General features: G+C 44.2%; 1 protein-coding gene across 29 annotated transcripts in view; it reads right to left on the bottom strand.

Moving 5' to 3' along the window:
* The window catches only part of Btrc (beta-transducin repeat containing protein), a 169,656-nt gene that overhangs the window by 6,255 nt on the left and 139,160 nt on the right, over positions 1-24,241 (bottom strand). For 28 of the 29 annotated variants that reach the window (XM_030250714.1, XM_011247123.3, XM_011247119.3 and 25 more), the window contains 9 exons: positions 23,926-24,157; positions 19,219-19,405; positions 14,348-14,444; positions 13,565-13,702; positions 12,963-13,081; positions 10,982-11,231; positions 9,956-10,074; positions 8,170-8,280; positions 7,569-7,647 (listed from right to left, as the gene is read on the bottom strand). In XM_030250714.1, the coding sequence (XP_030106574.1) occupies positions 7,569-7,647; positions 8,170-8,280; positions 9,956-10,074; positions 10,982-11,231; positions 12,963-13,081; positions 13,565-13,702; positions 14,348-14,444; positions 19,219-19,405; positions 23,926-24,157 (1,332 nt within the window). The remainder of the gene's footprint in view (positions 1-7,568; positions 7,648-8,169; positions 8,281-9,955; positions 10,075-10,981; positions 11,232-12,962; positions 13,082-13,564; positions 13,703-14,347; positions 14,445-19,218; positions 19,406-23,925; positions 24,158-24,241) is intronic. The other variant, NM_001286466.1, reaches the window with a different exon arrangement.

The following is a 24,241-nucleotide window of genomic DNA, read 5'->3' as shown; positions in this document are numbered from 1 at the left end:
GGCAACAACTGATCTCAGCAACACAGGGACCACGCTTATTACCGAGGCAAAAAGGCAGTGAGGATGCTGGCTTGTCAACACTGCCTTCTGGGCTGGAGGAGAAAGCTCCTTAGTACCTCCCTGGTCTTGTCTCCCTTCGAGTTCCTTTGACTGACCATCAGGAGTTAAGGGGTGATCCGCAGTAAGTAGTGACATGCCGGAAATGTGTGCTGACAACCTTCCTAGATCTGGAGAGATGGCTCAGCAGCTAAGAGCACTGGCTAGAGGCCCCAGGTTTGATTCCTAGCACCCACATGGTAGCCTACAACCATCTGTAACTACAGTTCCAGGGGGACTTGACATCATCTGGCCTCTGAGGACAATGAACTGCACAGATAGACATGCAGGCAAAACATCCATGGACATAAAATAAAAGCAAACCTTAGAGGAAAAAGAAACTTCCTTAATGTGAAGAACTATTTATAGATTCTCATGATTCACAAAGTCCTACCATGGCCAATCTGGAGCTACCCACATATGGTCAACAACTTGCCAAATTCTTTGTTGTTGTTGTTTTTTCTTTTCTCGAGATAGGATTTCTTTGAATAACAGCCCTGGCTGTTCTGAAACTTGCTTTGTAGACCAGACTGGTCTCAAACTCAGAAATATGCCTGCATCTGCTTCCTGAGTGCCAGGATTAGAGATGCGCCACCATGCCTAGCAACTTGGAAAATTTTAATGGTTGGCTGTTCTGGGGTCAGAGCCTAATTTTGCACATGAGGGAGTGAACACTGCCTAAATCAGGTGCAGACTACATCTAACTTCCTGGAAAGGACTTTCAACCCTGCCAGTCAGTGTCTGCTGCACCCCAATGTCATCACTGATCTTTACCTGCCCTCGAATTCATAGAAACACACACATGCTGCATACATTTGCTTGTGCAAGCTTACTTTTTTAAAGATTTATGTATTTTATGTTATTTATTTATTTTATGTATATGAGTACACTGTTGCTCTCTTCAGACACAGATGCCAGAAGAGGGCATCAGATCCCATTACATGTGGTTGTGAGCCACCATGTGGTTGCTGGGATTTGAACTCAGGACCTCTGGAAGAGCACTCTTAACTGCTGAGCCATCTTTCCAGCCCCGTGCCTAGCTTATTTTACTCAAATATTAGAACAATGTTTTGTTGTTGTTTGTTTGTTTTTGTTACTATAAGTAAAAGCAGTTACTTTACCCCTTTAAAAGATTAGTGGCCAATATCCCATTGTATGACTGTACTACAGTTAGTCTACTGTCTAATTTGCTCTTTTGTTTTTTAGTTTTTTGAGAAAGGGTTTCTCTGTGTGGCCCTGGCTGTCCTGGAACTCACTCTGTAGACCAGACTGGCCTCAAACTCAGAGATCTGCCTGTCTCTGCCTCCCAAATGAAAGCATCTTTGTTATAACAAAAAAAAAAAAAAAAAAAGGCAGGCAGTGGTGGTGTATGCCTTTAATCCCATCACTTGGGATGCAGAGACAGGCAGATTTCTGAGTTCGAGGCCAGCCTGGTCTACAGAGTGAGTTCCAGGACATACAGACCTGCAGAGAGACCCTTTTTCAAAAATACCAAAGAACAAAACAAAACAAATATACGTGGAGCTGCTGTGATGGCATACACTTCCGACCGGGAAACCTAGTCATATGCCTGGGAAACCGAGGCAGAAGGTCACCAGCTTGAGGTCAGCCTGAACTACATTTCGAGATTCAGTCTCTACACTACAAACATTTTAAACATTTATTGTTGTATGTGTTTTGCCTACATGTTTATCTGTGTACCATGTGTCTGTCCAGTGCTCACCAGAGGCTTAGAGGGTGTTGATCCCCCGGCCCCCACCCCTCCACCCCACAATAACTATAGCTAGTTGTGAGCTGTTCTAAGAACGGCTATTGCTCAAAACTGCTGAACTATGGTTCCAGCCCGCATGGTTCCGATGGAACTATGCAGTCACTTCCCGAGACCGCGGAAGAGGATACTCCTGGCCTTGGTGGATGCTGGGAAGCAGGGCTTTCAAAGCTGGGCCACTTGACAGAGCTCAGATGCTCTCTCTCCCCATCTTTCAAGTCATCTTCACAGTGACATTTAATAGTTTAAATTTATGGTTCCTTTATCAAGTTGAGCAAGTTCACCTAGCTTGCTCAGAGTTTCATCATTGGTAGGCACTGGATTTTGACAAGTGATTTTTTTTTTTAAAATTATTTTATGTGTATGGGCGTTTTGTCCGTATCATGCATTGCCTGGTGCCCAGAGAGGCATGAAGAGAATGTTAAACTCTCTGGAAATAGAGTTACAGACAGTTGTGAGCTGTCACGTGGGTGCTGGGAATTAAACCAGGTCCTCTGGAAGAGCAGATAGTGCTCTTTGGCCACTAAACTACTGCCAGCCCTTTGTCAAATGCTTTTACTGACCTGTTGCTACTGTAACCATGCAGTCTACCTGTGGATGAGATGGACGACATCAACTGAACACTGAGGACATAGCTCAAGGGTTAGAGCACTTGTCTACTTTGTAAAAGGCCCCAGCCTTAAGCTCTAGCGCCATAAGAATCCACTAATTGTTAAGTGCTCAGTCAGTCTTCTCTACTGTACCTGTAACACCCATCTCTGCTGGAGGATGGCTTTGTTATACATTACTGGAATCAACTTATCCATATTTTGGAGTCTTTTTTTTTTGAGTATGGATTCTTTCAAGGCTAATAAGAACATTTTTCTAGCATTTATAAAGCCTTGGGTTTAAGCACCACAATTTTAAAAAAGCGATTATGATTCCGTTTGGTAAGCACGGAACCTGCAACCCCAGCACTTGGCTGATGGAGGCAGAGGGGTTAGGAATTAAAGGTCAGCTTCAGTTCCACAGTACGCTTGAGTCTAGGCTCTACATGAGTGGGGATCGATAGGTCAGGAAGGTGGGGAGAGGATTAGAACACTTGTCATGCAGTCTAGTGACTTGATATCAATGTCTAGAACCTACATAAAGGTGGCGGGAGACACCGACTCTACAAAGTTGGCCTCTGATCTCCATGGCATGCACGCCTCCCACAGTGACATTAAACTTAAAAAGGTATCACTATCTTAACAGTCAAAACTCTGGTGAGACATTCCGGGGGTGTGAAGGAGACACAGGGTTTCCATCCCCAGCCCTGAAGGAAAAAAAGGGTGAAATACAAACTTTTATCTTTTTGAGACCAGGTTTCACTGTGTAGCCTTGGCTGTCCAGGAACTCACTCTGTAGACCAGGCTGGCCTCGAACTCAGAAATCTGCCTGCTTTTGCCTCCCAAGTGCTGGGATAAAGGCGTGCACCCTGAGTTATCACCCAGAAAATTGTGTTTCCTTAATACTAATATTTACTGGACATATATATTGGTCTTTTGTTTTGAGACAGGGTCTCATAAATTGGACACTGGTGGTGAATTCAGGGCAATCCTCCTGCCTCAGTCTCTTGAGTGCTGGGATTACAAGTGTGAGCCATCACCCCTGGCTTTACTTTCACTCTCTCCGAGTAGTTTCTTTGTTTGACCTCACTGAGCCTGGACCCGAACCTAAGCTGATGGTCAGGAAGCTTCAATAATCTTCCCACGTCTGTCCTGGAAAGTGCTGGAGTCACAGGTATGTGAGGAGACATACACTTCTCTTCTCTTTTTTCCTTCCTCTTGAAGGTGGGACCATGTTTATTTATAGTGAGGGACACTTTTGTTACCTAGACATGTATGTAGATGGCCAAAATGTTTACAGAGGAAGATGGATGCAGCCTCTTATAGGGGCATAAATGACCTCAGTAGTCTGCAAGGAAATCTGGGAAGTGTAGTCTTTCAGCAGGAAACTACCATTCCTAACTCTGAGAGGATGTGGGCAGGGTGTTTTCTGTTGAGAAGGGTCCTCTACAGGGATAGCTCTGGATCTATTGGAGAGGTGATTCCTCTGGTCAGGTAGCAGGGTGAGTCTTACCTTGATTAGCTGCAATGGATCAGGCAATTAGCACCCTCTATTCCTGAAGAGTCTTGGAAAATAATTATTGGAAGGCTATAAACAAATGATTTGGTTACGGAAGAAAACAACTTTTCTGGGAAGGTCGAAAGAGAAGGAGAAACAAAAGCAGGAGAAATGGAGGGGGCTGGTGAGGAAGTGGGCATAGACTTGTCAGGGTGAGAGTGACAGGTCCCACTGCCAGGATGCTGCACCACAGTGAGCCTGCGGAAGCAGTGGGGAGCGACAGAGCATCTGAGGAAGGGAACAAACAGGGGAAAACAGGACTAGTGTACAGAATTCTATCTGGCCCAGTGGAGGGGATGAAGGTCCTTGTAGCCAGCTTCTCCATAACAACTCAAAGGTTTTTTAAACAGATGTATTGGGAATAAATGGAGCTGTTGTAGGGTGAGGGTCATTGGGAGAGCTTGTGTGGGAAGATTTTGTTTGGGTGTAGGGCATACTGGCCCCTAAAAAAGCAAAGGAAAACAAAGCAAAACGATTCATTTTAGTTTTTTTGCTTTGAGAACACATCTCACTGTAGTCCAGAAAATCCTCTTACCAGACAGCTGCCTGCCCTGTCCTAGGTCATCGTTTTATTTTTAAATTTAACTTTAAAAGCCCCACAAGGCATTTTCTATGTGCTCCTGCATGTTCTTGCACCATGTTGGATGTGTGGTGACAGAGACAACTTGTAGAATATAGTCTCTTCTCCCACTGTGTGGTGGAAGCTATCTTACAGGTCCCAGAATGTCTTTTTCTTTAGAAAACAACAACAACAAAAAACAAACAAACAAAAAACCTCATGCTATTAATTTTCTTCTCGGCGCTTCTGACACCATAGCTCACAAATTGTATATTTTTATTTTCATATTCAAAATCCCTTTAAATTTCTCTTGAGATTTCTCCTCGCCCTATGTCTTATGTAAAAGGGCTGGTGGCTTATCGCTACATCTTTTGGGCTTTTCAGTTACCTTTTTCCTGGTCATTCCTGTACTTCAGCTCCACTGTGGTGTGTATAAGGACATATACTGCATGTTTCTAGCTTTACACGTTTTCTTACATTTACTTATCTGTGTGTATATGTGTGTGCGTGGCATGACGTCAGTCCTCCTTCCACTGTGGGACTCTTAGCGATCAAACTCAGGTTGCCAGGCTTGGCAGGAGCACCGTTACCTGCTGAGCCATCTTGCTGGAGCCTACCTAGTGTTTTAAACTTGCTAGGTAAGTGTATGGCCCAGTGTAGTCTATCCTGGCGAATGTTCCATGGAAGCTTGGGGGGAATCAATCTGTAGGTAGAGGCCAATCACCTCCAGCTGAGGCAGTGCTGCTGAGTTTAACTCTTCTCCCTGAATTTGCTGCCCACTGGATCTGCCCAGGGCTGGGTGTGATCTCTTCAACTCCAATCGTGGCTCACTGGGTTTCTTCATAGGTCTATCACCTCCTCATTTGGTATGTCCTGATGCTATCATCAGGCACTGACCTACCTTGGGTTGAGCATAATGTACCGCACCTTTTTATCCTGATAAGATTTCTTGTTGGTAGTTTGCTCTTATGAAATGAATGCTGTTTCTCTAAACTGGTACTGGCATGGGATATAATCTGTAAGAGTTTCATAATGAAGTTCCATACACTGGGAAGCACACATGGCGCTGTATTTCCCACTGTCTGGAGGCTAAAGAACAAGACCGAAGTGTGGGCACAATTGTTCTGATTCTCAGGCCTCTTCCCCAGCTTCCGTCATAGACGGACGTCTCCTCCACCTTTACAAGCACTGCATCTGCGTGCGCCTGATCTTGTTGTCTTTGAGGAAAAGCAGTCACATGGGATCAATGCCAATTCTCAATGAATTCAACTGATCCTAATCACCCTTTTAAAAAGCTCAGCCTTCAAATACAATCAGATTCTAAAATATTAGAGACGTCAAGTTCAACACAGGAATTTCAGGAAGACAGATTTCAGCCTTTTTCCTGGGTGGTGGTGGTGAAGCAGCCTAGGGTCAAGTGTATGTTAGACCACTCTTCCAATCCCAACCCTTGGATTTCTGAGGTGGGATCCTGCTGTGCAGCACAGGCTGGCCTCTAAACCCATGTCCTCCTGTCTTAGACTCCTAACTGCTAGGATTATAGGCATACAGCACCTTATCAACTTTAACTTCTTATTTATAAATGTCTTTACATCTACAATAGATTTGTTCATCCGTTTATTTCTGTGTGTATGGCTTATGTGTGCAGGTGCCTGTGGAGGCCAGAAGTACCATTAAATGCCCTGGAAGAGGAGTGACAGGAAGTTGTGAGGTACTGCATGTGATGTTAGACACTGAAAAACTGAATGCAGGGCCTTTGGAAGAGCAGCAAGTGAATTCAATGTCAACCAGGCTGCCCTTGAACTCAAGTCTAGGCTGGTCTTGAACTCAAGATTCTCCTCCCTTAGGCCCCCGAGCTCTGAAGTTATAGGAACACTTGCTTCTTTTTGAAGACAGGGTCTCTCTATAACCCAGGCTAGCCAGAACCTCATAGTCTTCTAATGTCTGAGACTACAGAGACACATGACAAATGCTCAGCACATCAAGTACACATAACAAGACAAGCATGAAGAAGGCAGGCAAAGCACATGTGCTCCTCAAAGACTGCATCTAACTTTAACTGTCTAGAACACACGGCAATTCTCCTGCCTCAGCCTCTGAATGCTGAGATTACATATATGTGTGCACCACCATGTCCAGCATTAAAATGTATTTTAAATCCAAGAAAGGCAAAGTATCCCTAACCAGAACTGAGACCTCCTCAATGTGGAATCAGAATTGAGAACATAGGACTTGTAATGTTTTATTTGAGTTGTTTAAAAAGATCTGTTTATTCTAGATGAATATACATCTAATTAAGGAACCATTTGACAATCTGAGCCTTTGGCTTGTAACATGGCTAGGACTTCTAAGCTTTTAAGCCTGTGGTGAATGCAGGCCAACAATCCCAGGACCAGAGAACTGGGGGGCAGAAGGATGCAATTTTAACACAGCCAGGGCTGCAAACAAAGAATTGGAAGGTGAGACATTTCTACTTCTGACTCCCTTCTTTTTCCAAGTGTCAGATGTTCAAACACAGGGTAGAAGGGATAACAAAGAAGATTTAAGATGCCGGAGGCACTGCCTATTCAATTTGATGCAGAACTAAGGAGCTGACCAGGGGGTTCCAGTGGAGTCCCAGGGTACATTTTGCAAGTACAGGTGTTCAGGTCCTTAGATTCTGGACAGGTTCCAATTTGAGTAATTATATTCTCTCCCTCAGTGCTTCCTGCTGCTTCTGGTAGGTACAGAATTCTCATTCACTTCCTGCACTATATGTGGGATGTGTGCTATGCAGCTGTGAAGCAGCTGCCCCAGGCCTCCCCATATGCAGTCTCCAAAGCCCTTTTGGATGAAGGGTACTATATAAACATAGTTTACTGCCACGTATTGGTTGCCTTTCCACTTAGTAGGCTTTGTGAGAGCCTAACTATAAAATTCAGATCTATATTCTACAGCACATTAACATTTAATTTCTTCCCCTACCTGCTTGTCAGACCCCTTTAACAATAAGGCTCTTACCACAAGTGTCCGCAGACAGAGAGTCCCTGCTGGAGCACGCGGGTCCAAAGCAGCCATAAGATCCCACACTTTAATTTTCCTAAAGATCAAAAAGGCGACAAAAATCCTAGTTGAAAGCAAACTTAAGATAACACAGGAAGAACAGCAGAAAAGCCAGGGCAGCAAATACAGCGCAGGGCTGTAGCTCAGAGTCAGAAGACTGCTCTGTCGGAGATGGGCTCCCCACTCTTACGAGAGCCAGTTTATATGCGGGGGCTGTTACAGTGGATTTGTCTGGTTCTTTGCTTCACAGGGCAAACCAGACAAATACATAATCAAATAGCAAACATAATAATCAATGCAAATACAATAAAATGACTGGGCAGAATATTTGGAAAACGGCAGGCGAAAGAGAGGGGAATAGTAATTAATCAACAGTGTATATAAACTTTTAGAGCCAAGGAAGGGTTACATCATACACTGGGGAGAATGCAGACGGAGACTCGGGGAAGGCAGGAGCTAGCTACTGAACTCAGGCCTTGCACAAGCTAAGCACACGCTCCGCCACTGAGCTACAACCGGAGCTCTTAGATGTGCTTCAGAATATTGTTAGCAAACTCACCCATCATAGGCTCCGCTCACTATCCTTTTGTTATCAAATCGAATGCAGCGTACCAACTCCTCATGGCCCTCCAACACTCGCAGGCATGCTCCACACTCTATGTCCCACAGCCTGCAGGAGGGAATGAAGTCAAGTGAGCTGTCTCAGATTCTCTCTCTGTGGGTTTCCAGAGAGGGTTTCACTGTATAGTCCTGGAACTCACTCTAGACGCGGTGGCCTCAAGCTCACAGAGATGTACCGCCTCTGCCCAGTACTGGGATTAGAGGTGTGCACTGTCACTACTCGCCCATGGATTCGTTTCTAAGCTTTGACTATTACAATGTATTTCATATTTCCTTTAGAAACTCACAAAGGGAGCTAGAGAAATGGCTCGGCAGTTAAGAGCTCTGACTCCCAGCCCCCACATGGTGGCTCCTAATCTTCCATGATTCCAGTTCCAGAGAAAACAACCCACCCTCTGCCCACCTTGGACGTAGGCATGCATGTGGTGTAAGCATATACACACGGGCAACAGTTATACGTAGAAAATAAAAATATATTTTTAGCCGGGCGGTGGTGGCGCACACCTTTAATCCCAGCACTTGGGAGGCAGAGGCAGGCGGATTTCTGAGTTCAAGGCCAGCCTGGTCTACAAAGTGAGTTCCAGGACAGCCAGGTCTACACAGAGAAACCCTGTCTCGAAAAAAAAAAAAAATATATATATATATATATTTAATTTCACAAAGATTACTTATATAAAAATATATTATTTTCAATATAACTTATTTCCTGTCTGCCATATAATTTGGGTAGAAAAAAAGTGTGATTTAAGTTCAAATACAGTTAAGTGTTTACAAAACACTTTATATAACACTAAGACACAATGCTTCATATAATGCTAAAACACTACACTTTATATAACAATAAAACCATGCTCTTTTTGTTGTTGTTTTGTTTTTTTGAGACAAGGTTTCTCCAGGTATCCCTGGCTATCCTATAACTCACTCTGCAGACCAGGCTGGTGTGGAACAGAGATCCACCTGCCTTTGCCTTCTGAGTGCTGAGACTAAAGGCTTGTACCACCACTGCCGACTTGAAACCAGGTTTTTCCAGGAGAGAATCAATTTCCTAGGATGGAAATGACCAACCAGCTCAAGAGAGTCATGCTTCCTGAAGTCACACCTAAGAGTGTGGGGCATCGTGTCAGTGACATCTGACTGTCACACAGCACCTCCACCTCGGCAGGAAGACACAGCTGCCACCACTATTCAGAGCAGTCCTCAACAGAAAGGCAAAGATGGACCCCAGGAAGGCTGCTGTGACAGTCCTGGTGCTGTTTGCCCAGTCCCAGAGCTTCGTAGGAACGACGGGTTTGATGTGCAGCAGGGCTAACTCTTCTTTTGCCTTCCCTCAGGTGTTCCTAACCATCTCTCTGCCATTTATCTTTGTAAGGATAAACTACAAGGAAAGTAGATAGACTTGTGCATCCTTCCTATTTAATGCCAGCCAGCTCTCTGCTCAACTACTGTACTGAAACAAAAAGTTATGATTTCTAGCAGAGAAACAAGTCTTTTTCTTTCTTTTCCTTTCTGGTTTCAACAGCAGTGACATGAAGAAAAGGTCTTTCTTTATTAGCATTTTTGTTCTGCAGGAAACACATCACCTAAAGGCTTTTCTGCGCTGCCGCTGGCAGGGCAAACTTCTGACCTGTCCTAGCTACGGAAAGGAGACAGGTAAGAACCATGAGCTCTGTGCACAAAGGGTGGAGGAGGTGGTGGGGATGTGCTCTGGGAAGGCAGCTGCTCACCTGATGGTGTTGTCAGAGGAGCCGCTCACCACCAGCCTGTCTCTGTACTGCAAACAGGCGATGCCACGCTTGTGCCCATTTAGGGTCCTTACGAATTCACAGGTACTTGTGTTCCACACCTGAGACACAAAAGCGACAGCTGAGCAGTAGATCGGGTACTTCTACTAGTAAAAACAGGAAGCGGGCGATAGAAGAGACTCATCAGAGGAGGCCAATGCCTCAAAGAAACAGCAATGGAAAGCAAGAGCCAGAGTGACACAGGACGAATGGGAAGCCGGCTGCTGTCACATGAGACTGCCCAATGATTTGCTCTATGAATTAGCCTCCTTTCCTGAGTCTGCATACTTAGTGTCCGCCTTAGTTCCTTCCACCTTATTTTTTATGTGTATATGTAACTGCTTGAGTTTGTGTGTACCACATGTGAGCCAGAATCCAGAGGCCGGAAATTGGGGCCTCTGGAGCTAGAGGTCCAGATGGTTTGGGCCACTATCGTCATGCTAACAACTCAACTCAGGACCTTGGCGTCCTTGACAACCCCTCTACCTCATTCTCCTAGACAGGGACTTTGAATACAAAACTTACTATCTGGCTAGAACGACTGGCCAGCGACCACAGGGTTTGGCATCGCTCCCTTCTGAGCAATGAGATCACTACCTCATGGTGACACATCTGGCTTTCCCATGGCGGTTCTCACGCATATGCGGCAAGGCCTGTTCACACTGGCCGTTTCCCCAGCTCCAGTACGGATGTGTCCTTGAACTTAACTTTGGCTTGGCTTTCGCCATGCATGCCATCACTGCCATCATCAGTGGCACTGTTATCTTTCCAATCTGGCTCTTGGGCACACCAGGTAAGTGCCGTCATTAAGCTACACCTCCAGCCCATAACCATTGTTTATAGAAATAAAAATTGAATTTAATTATTACAGTATCCTACAACAAGGCTTGTGTATACAGTTGCCCTCAATCACGCTTTTACACAAACTCCTACTGCAGCTTGTGAACTTACTGAAAAGTGACCTGTTACCTTTATGGTTCTATCTCCAGAGGCAGAAACGATGTACTTGTCATCAAAGTCTACAACATTGACCGCAGCTCGGTGTCCCACCAGCACCCTCCTGAGGGTGATGTCAGTTGGGGAAGCCATATCCCACACAGCGATGGAACGGTCTTTGGAACAGGTCACCATCATGCCATTATTGAAGCGCAGGTGCAGAACGGCTTCACAGTGGTGAATCAATGTGTTTAGCATCTCACCTGCATTTACATCCCACACTCTGAAAAGGACACCCAGGAATCAGATGGTACTTAGTACAACGCACGGCCTATTCTTGACCACCAATGGGATAATCAATCAATCAATCAATCAATCAATGCATGTCACCCCTGCTTTCTTTTTCTTTTGGAGACGGGGGTTTCTGTGTAGTCCTGGCTGTCCTGGAACTCACTCTGTAGACCAGGATGTCCTTGAATTCACAGAGATCCGCCTGCCCCTGCCTTCCAGTGCTGGGACTAAGGGTGTGCACCATCATGCTTGGCTCACCTCCTGCTTTCATGGCAAGTGCTCTTGTTCTGCATGCCCCAGGCAGGGTACACAGGAACCATGAGGAAACACCATGGTTCATGTGTACAGACAGGAAAGGCAGGTTTAGTGGGTGCTTCTTGTATAGTGCCCAGAGAGGAGGACATAGGTAGTCACTGTCACCTTATAATTTGGCCCAAATTTTTGGGTTATTATTTTAACACTGACATTCAATAAAAAAGACACATATAAGCTAGGAATCTCATGAAGAACAGCAGTAGTATCTGTCCCAGTCACTGCACTCTGGGCCAAGATGTTTCACACAGACTTAGCAATGCGGACTTGACTTTCACTGTCCTAAACATTAGCTTTTCTTCCTACACAGACTCTAAGTTAAAGGCTCCAGTTTTGTGCTTTTCAGGGGCAAGTTGGTCAAGATGAGCCTTCCTTCTCACCCTAAGCCCATGCTTCATGGCAGTGGAGACCCTTGGCGAGCTGGAGAACTCTGCCGAGATAGAATTACCTACATTACTCTCTATTTGCATATTGACTTTATGTTTAAAAGCACTTTGTTTCTCCTTTGCAGCTTACCCTCCTTTTGGAAAGTTATTTTTTTGTGCTGTAGTGTTGCTAAGAGGTAGAAGGCTATTTAGACGATTTGGGTTCAATCCCTAAACTGCCAAGACAACAACAGACATCATCTCCCCTATTCTATAAACGACCTAAGCCTCTACAGTGCTGCAGCTCCTGTGGCCTCCAAGCCAGGAGAAGAGTCGACTGCCAACACCTGCCAGGGTGGGCTCTGCTGTGCCTGCAAGTGAGAGGAACAGGCTTTGCTGTTCGCAGAGAACTGACAATGCAGACAACTGCCGTTTAGTCTACGCTTGTTTTTTTAAACGTTACTTTTGATGTATTACTTTGGCTAAATCCTTTAGCTTAAGGTGAAATTCCTAGCAGGTTTCCAGCAGTGCTGCTGGTACCCTGAACTCAAGCTACACTGGACTCCAGCAGCATAATGGCTGTGTCATCAAATCACCAGAGCCTCTGGAAATTGAGGGCTCCCTCCTTGAGTAAAGCTTGCAATTAAACACTGTGGGGATGGCAGGGGAGGGCTGGCAAGGAGCGAGTCTTGCTCACCTGTATCCACTTGAAAGAGCGCCTGCATACCTGCACTGCAGTTACAATCACCTGAAAGACAGGCTTCAGTCCCTTCCTGCCATTCCCCTGAGCTAGCTTCATAAGGAATGTAAGGCTTCCCATAAAGAGAGGGAAGTTCCTCTACAGGTGTACCTCCAAATTAAAATCTGTGTGTAGCTTCTTAAATGTGCCAAAGTAGATTCTACCCAATGGGTCCCACATCAAGTGTTGGTTCCAGAGCGACAAGTAACTGACCAGAAGCTAACAGCTTATTCTTTGGTTTCAGAAAAGAATCACCGTGACACAAAGTGGAGGCTTAGCGTTCAAAGGAGCAGCAGAGAGTCCCTACCTGACGGTGGAGTCTGAGGAGCCTGTGATGATCACCCTCTCATCGTACTGCAGACACAGGACGGAGCCCGTGTGGCCCGTGAGAATCCGCTTGCATTCCAGTGTGCTTTTATCCCAGATCTAGGAGGGCAAACGAGACCCTTTTGATCACTGTCATAATAGGGTGCTGTGGAGACTTGTTGTCCTGTACATGTGTGACCCCCCCTGCCCCAACATCAAAGCCCAGAGAGGGCGAGGACTGCATTCTTTCCTACAGGTAGAGCTAAGCTCCTGGATGTGTTGACTTCAGTTCTAATGCTAACTTTATCCTTTTTCATCAAGGTGGAAGAGTAGCCTATAATTACGAAGGCCCAAATAACAACAGCTCCCATCAGCACACTTCTAGAAGGGAGTCCAACCCTGGAACTACACATTTGTATGATCCTGTGGGGAGAAGCAGACATTTGCCCTTTAGGGAAATGATTTTGGCTTTGGTACTAGAACCAGTCTACAATTCCCACTTCCTAGAAAAGAAACCACAATCAAGGCCAGGCTTCAGACTGCTCTATGAATGTGGTCACCCTCGCGCCAACAATGCTCCTCCACTGAAGTGGGTCCAGTCACCTTGATGGTGTTGTCTCGAAGGCCGCTGACTATCTTCTGGTCGTCGTACTGTAAACAGTAAACCCCTTTACTTGTTTCACTCCGGCAGTGGATTCTCTGTAAACTATGTCGCCCACATCTCCAATTGGACTCTATTGTCTAAAGAGGAGGATTCAAAGAAGCAGTTAATTAGCAAAGAGGCAAACCAACAACTCAGTGTGTGTGAGACTCTATGGCCTGGTTCTCAGCCTGTGGGTCTACGGCCCCCTGGGGCCTGATCAACCCTTTCACAGGGGTTGCCTAAGACCACTGGAAAACAGACATTTACATTATAATTCACAACAGTAGCAAAATTACAGTTAGGATAATGTTTTATGGTTGGGGGTCACCACAGCACAAGGGCTGCAAACAATAATTAGGAAGGTTGAGAACCACTGCTCTATGGGCTACATACAACTAAAACACTAACAGGTGGGTACCAAGTCGAGCTGCACACCCGCCCAGTGGCGTCTCAGACACATCACACAGTACTCATGCCCGCTGATGACCTTGCTTGAAAGCTCATCAGCGAAGGAGTACAGACATCACTCTGCCATTTTAGGAAAGCTGCAATCCTTCTCCACAAAGGTTTTAAAGCTGTACAAAAATTGCCTAGGAATTTTCTACACTTTATCAACCTTATTCTAGTAAAGATATGATTGTAACTTACACTGAAAAGTTTAATGGGTTTTCTATAGTGCTGTGACTTAAGCATACTCATGATTCCCTACCACTTGGCAAATGTCTGGAAACATTGATTCTTACCTCAATGTCTTGTATGATTTTAGGATAAAGCGCTCTATAAAAGGAGTTGGGAGGAGCGTTCTCATCAGGAGGTTTGTTTTTGAATAAGTACTGTCCCCTACAAAACAAATATTTACCAATGAGAAGGTCATGAATCCACTTAGAAGCAGCTTTATACTTTTTCAAAGTGTTTCAGCTACCACCACACAGAACTTCCATTAACTGGCCTGGCAAGGCATGAGGGTCAGGTGATTTTGGGAGTCCTGTGTCAAATGTTAACCTGGAATCTAAGGAACTGGACCAACATTGACTCCAGTGCAGAGCCTCAGAGTACCAAGCCCTTTGGGATGCTTCAGACTGATAGTGTGCTCAGAATCCGTCTACTGGTCTGTTAGGCTTCTATACATTTACTGACTTTATAATTTGACAATAATGGCGACTCTTCTGGTTAATAAGAACTATTCCCTTCTCTCCCTTGGGGCTGTGGCTTGAACCCAGAGCAGCGTGCGCAACGGGTACAGTAGCTACTCTACCGGTGTGCTGCCGTTGAGCTGCACAAACCCGAGTCAAGCTGTACCAGTGGCAGAGGACACCTAGCATGCTGGGTCACAGCAATGATTCTGTCATGATCGAGCTGTGCTATTTATCACAGGGTAAGGCGTGTGTGCTGGGCGGCTGCTTGGTCACCAGGGCTATTCCTGGTCACTCTGGGAGTCTTCCAGAAGAGCCAATTCAGTCCATACAACAGAAACAGAGGACTGCATGCATGTCGAACGGCAGGGAGGGAAGAGGTGAGGAGAAAGGCTAAGCACACCGTGCCATTATATGTGAGGCAGGAAGCTCAGAGGTGTGTTCCTATATGCACACACAGATGCATTTCCTGACTTTGATTCCAGCATGCAGCATGATAGCATCTCCTTCCTTCTGACAGCACATTTCTGAACGCTCACATCCCAAGCTAGATTGATACCAAAAAAAGAAAGAAGGAAAGAAGGAAAGAAAGGGAGAAAGGGAGAAAGAAAAAAAGGTAACTGGCAATCACTTCCTGCTGGGTAAAAAATTTAATTCCTTATCCTGAAGTTAAGAACCCACCGAACACGGTGTGGAAGCTACTAAAGCCCACTATGGGTGTGCTAACTGCTGTTCTCACTGGCATCGTGCCCTGCAAAGTGGAGACAGGCAGAAATGCCTCTGAGTGTAATCCTGGCACCAGAGAAATCATGTTTTCTCTGGGCCAGTCATCCACTTGTGCCTCTATAGCTCCATTACAATGTAATTAATTGTTCAATGTCTCCAGGAGAGCTTCTCCCGTGCCCTCTCCCTATTATACACCTTGAAAATTAGCTGAGAAAATCTCTATCAGGAAGGCAGCTGGCTCTGATGGCTAGCTTAACAGAGAAAAGAAAATTCACACTGGGGAAGTGAAAAGAACAGGTTTTTTTGTTTGTTTGTTTTGAAAGGACTATGAAATAGGATACACCAACATAAAGAGCAAGTAAACCACTTTGAGAAATAATTCTGGATTAATGGCCTCCGTCTCTGAACAGTTTGATTATATAAACACTTTGCATGCAGATGAGATTTCTGTTGTTTTGCAGTGCCCACCATTCCTGAGATTCTTGTCTTCCTCTGAGTCTTTGTCATTACTATAAGGGTACTCTAGGATTTCCCTCACATCCAGTAATAGTTTCTCTGTATCCTCAGATAACAGGACTCAAATGACTCTCTAATCTTGTTTTCTAGCCCACTGCTTTTCCTATGCCTTACAAACATACATCTCCAAATCAAAGATGCTAGAGAGACTAGATATCGAGAACCAGCTTCTTAGTCTCTATCTGTTTTAAGTGATACTCTTTTCTGGTGTCTGTTCTTTGACAACAGGGACCACTTCTAGGAGAAACGCCTGGTACCTAGGAGAATGTGAGTGCATGATAAACGTGAAATATTAAATTTAGAATGTTATCATAAAATGTGATCTCCTGATTAAGAAAATGGACTTTTCCCAAGTGGTCTTTTATCATCCTTTTAAGAGTTACCATTACTGAGCAGAAAGTATTATCTACTGTTATTTAAGAGAGAAAACTGCAAAGTTCATGTCCTAGGGGCAAACTGTCAAATCCATCTGGGTATGAAATATAATAGCAAAATGGAAGTTAAATCTTGGTGACTCAAATTGTTCACGCCTTTGATCCCAGCACCAGGAGGCAGGGGCAAGAGAGACTTTCAGAGTTTGAGGCCAGCTTGGTCTACAGAGTGAATTCTAAGACAGCCAGGGCTATACAGAAAGATCCTGTCTTAGAGAGAGGGAGAAGGAGAGGGAGCGGAGGAGGAGGAGGAGGAGGAGGAGGAGGAGGAGGAGGAGGAGGAGGAGGAGGAGGAGAACAACAACAAGAACAAGGAGGAGAGGGTGGAAATAGGGAATTGACCCTAAATTCTTCCTTCTGAGTAAGGGAGAATCCCTGTACTCAGAAGATGAGGCTGGAGGCTTGAGAGCAAGCTGGGCTACACAGCAAGGCCCTCTCTCAACACCACTATCACCCTGAACAGAAAGACAATAAAAGAAATGGGAGGGAGGTACACCTGGTATTACCTGGAGACACTAAGCACATTCACAGAGCACACAGCATCTGTATTTACCACTTCATGGAACTATAACAAGTCATATCAAAGTGTATCAATTTGATCAAAGACAAGGGAACTTGGGTAAAAAGCTGGATGGCTTGCAAAGGGTGGGAGGAAGTTCAGAGGCTGTGGAGAGGCAAGGATACACCTCAGCTCTTTCAAAAGGCTAAAAAGTGCACTAGGAGGTAACTTAGGAACAGAAAAATTGCCTAACATGTAATGTACAAAGCCCTCAGCTTTATTCCAGGCACCACAAAAATTATTTTTTTAAAAAGAGTCCAAAAAACTATCTTTTCAATGATAGTTCTTTGTTACTGTCTTAATATCCAACCTAAAAGAGCCCGCTGTTTAGGACCAACCCTAAACAAGAGTCTGCCTTTTCACTGCACTTACAGGGGCCCTGCACACATCAGCAGGGCACTTCTGTCTCCTGCCTTCCTGGCAGGTTAATGCTTATGCTGAAACTTATTATCATTCACAGGACGAACGGAAACAAAGTTTCTTAACAGGGCATGAAATCTTTGTAGCCAAGAATTGAGTTTTTCAAATTGAGACTTAAAGCCTGAATTATCTGGAGGAGAATTTCTTTGCTTTCCTAAGAGTTAGAGAATCTTCCCAGACACCCTGAAATTTCCCCAAGTAAACAACTGTGTGCTCCACTTTGAAAGCTGGTCTTGGATTCAGCAAATAATGGTCTCTGAATGCCACACATGATAACTATCAGAGTATGAAGTCAGTAAGCAAAGGCAGTTTCTATTTTCCCACATAGAAAGAAGTTAAAAAAAAATCTGAAAGGGAAAAAAAGAGAAAGAAATGACAGTCAGCCCCGGTTTGCAGTCATAGCAAGGACGTGGCTAGTGTGTGAATCCTGAAGCTGGGCTGCAGAGTAAAGGTTTTAAGAGCTTGAGACATCTCTCAAGTGCTTACCAGGACACTCAGGCCAACACTTTAATGAACCCACGAATTTCAACGACATCAAAGTGAGAGAGCCAAGTGTAATTTTATAAAAATGTGAAGGAAAGTTGATTCATATGCATCTGTCTTTCTTTCCTGCCTCAATTTCCCTACCTGCTGGGATCACAGGTGTGGATTACCACGTCACCCAACTAAGTCAAAGTTTGGTTTTTTGCTTATAGTGCTGAGGACTGGACCCAAAGCCAGCCATATGTGTGTGTGTGTGGTGTGTGTGTGGTGTGTTTGTGTATACATACATACACACACACACACACACACACACACACACACACACACAATGAGGGCACCTGCAGCCCTTAGCTATTTTTACACTTGTTTTGAGACAGGGTCATGCTGCAGAGGGAGAGTGGGTCACATATGTACTAGCCTCCTTTCTACTTCTTGGAAAAGCAGGCCATGTACTACCATACCTAGCTTCCCTTTAGTAATCTTAACTATTTGAGGTTGCATATGACACCAGACCAGAAAAGAACAGAAAAAAAAAAGGTTAATTTTGAAGGCAATCACTGGGCATAGACATGTCTATTATCATTTTTTATCAAATATACTTAATAACTTATTTAATGAATTATTCATACCTGACTTTCTTATAGTGACATTCTAGAGACACACTCTGAGGCAAAATTCTAAAAAGAAAAATATCTTCAAGAAGTTTTAATGAAATAGTGCCATTATGCCCAGGGAACACTACTGGGGAAGTCTTTCAGGCCACTGACTACACAGGCCTTAGGGAATTCATAATTAAACAAGCAAATCTAAAGACACAAGTTTTAAGAAGAAACAAATGGTTTATCCTAAATTTCATTTTTCATTCTTTCTGGTAGCTATAGCTTAATTCTACTTGGGCATAAAAATTAAATTTTGATTACAATGATGATGAGACACTGGAGGTGGGGACTACATAGAGGAACTCTGGTGAAGAATAGTGACTCCATCTTCCCCAGAAGAAGAGGAGGAAGCAGGAGTGGGTTCTTTCTACCTGATTGGAAGCTATCTTTTCTTCCTTAAAAATTGTCTCTCAGGCTTTCTGCAAAATTCTAACTTCTGCCCAGAGAGCAGAATTCTTTAATTAGGAGGGTGGTCACTTTTCTTTTTTCTTTTGTAAAACATGTCATCTTATGATTGACTGGTCAGAAGAAAAGCTACGGAGTACACAGACAACATTTGCTTATATTTTTAGCTATAAACTTCACAAGGACTACAGACGATGCGCAGTGACCTCGCTGGCTCCTGACACTTGGCCGTGCCCAGGAGCCAGGCCCGGGGCTGCCACAGGGAGAGAAAGGGAGGCTCACCAGCCTCTGCGCTCTGCCAGGCCTCGCCACAGAGAGTCCGTCCTGACCATCCTCTCGATGAGCTTTTTCCACAGCATGCCGTCCGACGTCACGCGGTACCATTCCTTGCACACGAGCTCAGCAGCACACAGTGACTTGGCGTCCAAGTATGACAGAATGTTCTCAGCGATGTGGTCCAGACCCCGTGCTTCAGTGAGGGGAGGGAGCACAGAAAAAGAACAGAGCGGGTGCTGAGCGATTCTTCACAGAAAGCCCTTTAAAAGAGCAGCACATGCCTGAGATAAAGGCACACCGCTCTCCCCAGCGTGGTCCAGCTTTGCTCAAACAGAGACTTGGGGAAAATGAGTGTCAATAATTTTTCCATAAGGTTACAGAAATGAACAGTATTTTCCATCTTCTGTTAGATAAGGAAGTTAAAGCTAACAACCAGCAAACCCCCCAAGACATTAAAAATAAAAAGGAGTCCAGAAAACAGTTCACATCTATCTATATGGATTTCAACACTAGGGGATGTTCTACAGACGGCATCTCAAACTCAGTGATTCAGACCCCCCGAAATCCTGATATTAGGTCCATTTCTCATTCTGTTCTATTACTGCTGCTGTTCCAAAGCTATTCAACGAAAGAAATATCCTTTAAATGTACTAGGGAGAGAGAGGCAGCAAGTCAGACTGATCTGGGACGTGGCGTGTGGGCATTCAGGAGAGGGATGAGCACAGGGCCCAGGAGCACCCTGAGAGGAGAGACACATGGGGATACTAGGGTTCAAAGGAGTCTGATTGCATGTGCTAAAAACAAAACAAAACAAATTTTACTGCTATAAAACCTAAGTGACAACTGACCTAAAATGGAATAAAAAAATCTTACCAGTAAATGAGGGTAGCGTTTCAAAGGAAAAATATGGCAGGCTGATACCGTACTTCCCAATTAAAGCTCTTTAGCACCCAATAGGCCCCAAAGCCTCGGTGGAGAAGAGCCTGTCAAACAGGATGGCCACTCTAATAACACTTCTGGCATTGCTGTCCTAAGTTCTCAGGTCAGCCAGTCACAACTAGTCATCCCCGAGGCTTTCTCAAGGCTCACAAGGGGAAGGATTCCTCCAGTCTGCTGTCTGCAGGCATGAACGGAAAGGACCGACAGCATGCATTTTACTTTGCATGTTGCCCCGAATCATATGGAGGCACACTTGGCTGCCATTAGCAACAATCCAAATATGCTTATTAAACATTATTCTAATTATAAAAATTGTATGGCTATCTGTCAAATTTTCCAGCAGATCTGGGGAAAGCAAGCTTGAAATGGATCTTGTGTGGCTGGCATCACATGTTCATATTTAAGCAGAAGCAGATGGAGGCATCCATCACCTAGTTCTTATTAAAGGAATATGACTATAAGCCAATTAAAGATAACAAACACTTCTTCATACAAAATACAATGATGGGATATTTCCTGAATCTCTTATATTTAAACTTTCTACAACATCACAAGTTTCCAAAAGGCATTCTTACATTTTTAATGGCTGTCATCAAATTGCTCCTGATCTTTTACAATGTCCCAGCAATAAGTCCCTGGAAGTAATTTCACCTAACACTACAAACAAAACCATTACATTAATGGATTACAGGCAATTTTTGAAGTAGTTTGGTTTACTAAACACAGATAGATGGTGTAGGTTGAGAAACTTAAGTGGCTGCTAAGCATTGGACACGATTTAATACAACACAGCCTGGCCATCAGAGACACACTAGGGATCAGCCCAGTATCTGGCAAAATACCCTGATCCAATCAGCACTGGCCTTAGTGCCTAGCCTGAGACAGTAGCATGTCTCAGTGATTGGGACGACAACAGCAAGAGGTGTACTCAGATTGCATTAAAGAAAACTGCTTGCCTATGGCTACACAAAATCCAGTATTTTACAAGAGGACAAAACCTATTCTATTTAAGCAAAGAATATAGGCAAAATTCTGTTTAAAAGTGGTAATTCATAATATACAAATAACTAATTGTAAAGGGTAATTTAATTTTAAAGGGTAATTTATTTTAAGTTCAGAAAAACAAGACTTTAAGAAATAGCTGCCAAGGATTCAGAGAGGCAGCACTCACTTCCACAGCTAGCTGTGAAGTGGCTCGGTTTGTTCAGTGTGCATGGAGGACAGTGTGGCAGCATGGGCCAAAAGCCCTTTACAGACAAGGTGAGCGGGGTGCGCGCACAGCTGCAATCCCAGGAGGATAGTAAAGTCTGAGGCCAGGTCACGGAACACAGTAAGACCCTACCTCAAAGGGAAGTGAATCCTTTTAAAAGGCTCCTGCTTCGGGGCAGCGGGGGTGGGGTGGGGTGGTGGTGGTGGTGGTGTTAGTGGCTAGTGGCTAGTGGTTAGTGGTTCAATTTCCAACACCAAACCCAAAACACCCAAAAACAACAAACAAAACCATCAAGCCAAAATAAACACAAACAAAACAAAATTACACCCACTGAAACTCCCCATATTCTTTAATACAGCAATTCTACTTTGGGTGTTTTTCTTCTGAGACTGTCTAGGAGATTAATGCATAAGAATGTCTACCATGGTATAATTTATACAGAAAACGATTAACAAAGGGGTTAAATAATGTGTTCGCTACTGCAAAACGTACTGTATAAGACTAAAGTTATTTAAAAATAGAATTTTAACATATTTAATAAAAATATACTAGGAGACTATATTAAGAAAAATTAAAAAGAAAAAAAAAAAAACCCCAACAAACTCCAGATCTACAGGGAAAGAAACACATGATCAGAACTTTATAAGAAAAACAAAGAGGTCTCTGTGGTAGAATTCCGGGCAATTGTGTTTTATATTTTGTGTGTATGTGTGTGTTCACATACATGTGAATGGAGGCCACTGAGCCCCATGAATCTGCTTACATTTGCCTCCCTAGGTCTGGGAATACAAATGTACCCCCTCTTTCAGCTCTCTTGTATAGACGCTGAGGATCAAACTCGGGTACTTAGCTTGCATGGTGAATATTTTACTGGCTGAGCTATCATTCATATATAAAAATATATTTACATACATATATATATATATACACACACACACACATTTGTATTTTCTAAATTTCATATGACCATCAAAACCAGTCAAAACAGAAAAATACCCTCAAACAAGACCCGGCATTTATTGACTCTGACTATAAGTATTCACAGCCTAATGAAAGTGGAGCCTACATAAACACATCCTGTTTCTCAGGCTTTGCGGGGTTTTGGATCACCATGAAAGAAGAGAGGGAAACACTCTGGAGGTGTTTACTTAGTGATGGAGTATTTATCTAGTTTGCACAGGTTCGGGGGTTTACTTCCTATCCCCATACAGCTCCTGCATCAGGGATGGGGGGACAGGTCAATAGTAGTGTGTTTGCTCTCTACAAACAAGACCCTGGCTTGATCCACAGAAAACGAGGGCATCTCAAGTGTCTCTCGTGTGCGCATGCATGGCAGGAGGGAGCGGAGGGATGATACACACAGCAAGAACTGAACCTTCTTTCCAAAAGATTTACAAAATGTTGTTTTTAAAATTAATTCCTAGCCAGGTGGTGGTGGTGCACGCCTTTAATCCCAGCACTCGGGAGGCAGAGGCAGGCGGATCTCTGAGTTCGAGGTCAGCCTGGTCTACAAAGTGAGTTCTAGGACAGCCAGGGCTATACAGAGAAACCCTGTCTCGAAAAAACCAAAAATTAATTCCTACAATGTAAGCACTGTTACAGGATGTGGTAGAAGCCACCGCACGAGGACCTCGGTGTTTTAGCCAGCTTGAGCTAGAGAGAGAATGTCTCCTCAACAACAACAACAACAACAAAACAAACATACAATTTCTTGTTGCTAAAATTCACATTTAAATCCAAGTCCATGAAAGGAATTGACAATAATAACGTAGAATACAAGTCGGGCCTCGAGTCAGGTAACACGGACAAAAAATATAACTAGCTTTGGAACTGCACATGGGTTAAACAAAAAGGCAGAGCAGAGGGGCAAGGAGACAAAGTAAAATGGAATTTAATTCTGCAGTTTGGTTTTTCTTTTATTTTGATGAAAGTAAAATTAATGACTTGGTGTGTAACTATCAAACCAAACCATAAATTTTAAATTTATTTATTTTTATCTCCTGTGCGCTGGTGTTTTGCTTGCATGCATGTCTGTATAAGGTTGCTGGATCCTCTGAAACTGGACTTAAAGACATCTGTGAGCCACCATGTGGGTGCTGGGAATTGAACTCAGGTCCTCTAGAACAGCCAGTGCTCTTAACTACTGAGCCAGCTCTCCAGCCTCCAAACAAAAATGTTAAAAAGAGAAATGTATCGAGGAGTGAGACACTTGTAGTCCCAGCAGTTAGTTTCCTTTATCTCCCACCCCACCCCACCCCACCCCACCCCAGAGACAGAGTTTCTGTGTGTAACAGAGTCCTGGCTGTCCTGGACTCGAACTCACAGAGATCTACCTACCTCTGCCTCCCAAGTGCTGAGACTAAAGGCGCGCACCACCATGCTTGGCCTTCCAGCACGTTCAATGCTGAGACAGAAGACTGCTGAGTTTGAGGCTTGTCCTGGCTGCACAGTGAATCTGAGGCTACTGAGGTTACGGAGAAGCAGGGCTGGGAGAGCAAGGTTGAAGATCCAATTCCACTACTGCTGTAGCAAATGAACTAAGACGTTACAGGAAGGGCACATACCTGGCAGTGCAGTTATGAAATCCCTCTGCAGCATAGGTTTTAGGTAGGAGTTGATGTGCCCATGCTGGTAGTGACACATTTGGGATATAAGGTGTTCTACAAATTCCACTTGATCAGACTCTGACCACTGCTCAAAATACTTGACACACAGCTCCTTTTCCTTCTCATAGCTTGCTGAGAGTTTCCGCTGCTTGGGCACAATCATGCTGGAAGTGCCATTGGCAAGTTTGGCCTATAGAAGGGAGGGATTGAAAGAAACATTTAATAGTAAGCACTGAAATGAGGGAAATAGTCTAAACCTTCTGGTCTGCATGCT

The sequence above is a fragment of the Mus musculus genome, chromosome 19 (genome assembly GCF_000001635.26).
Source record: "Mus musculus strain C57BL/6J chromosome 19, GRCm38.p6 C57BL/6J".
In the NCBI taxonomy this organism is placed as follows: Eukaryota; Metazoa; Chordata; class Mammalia; order Rodentia; family Muridae; genus Mus; species Mus musculus.
This window is presented reverse-complemented; position numbering and strand designations above follow the sequence as displayed.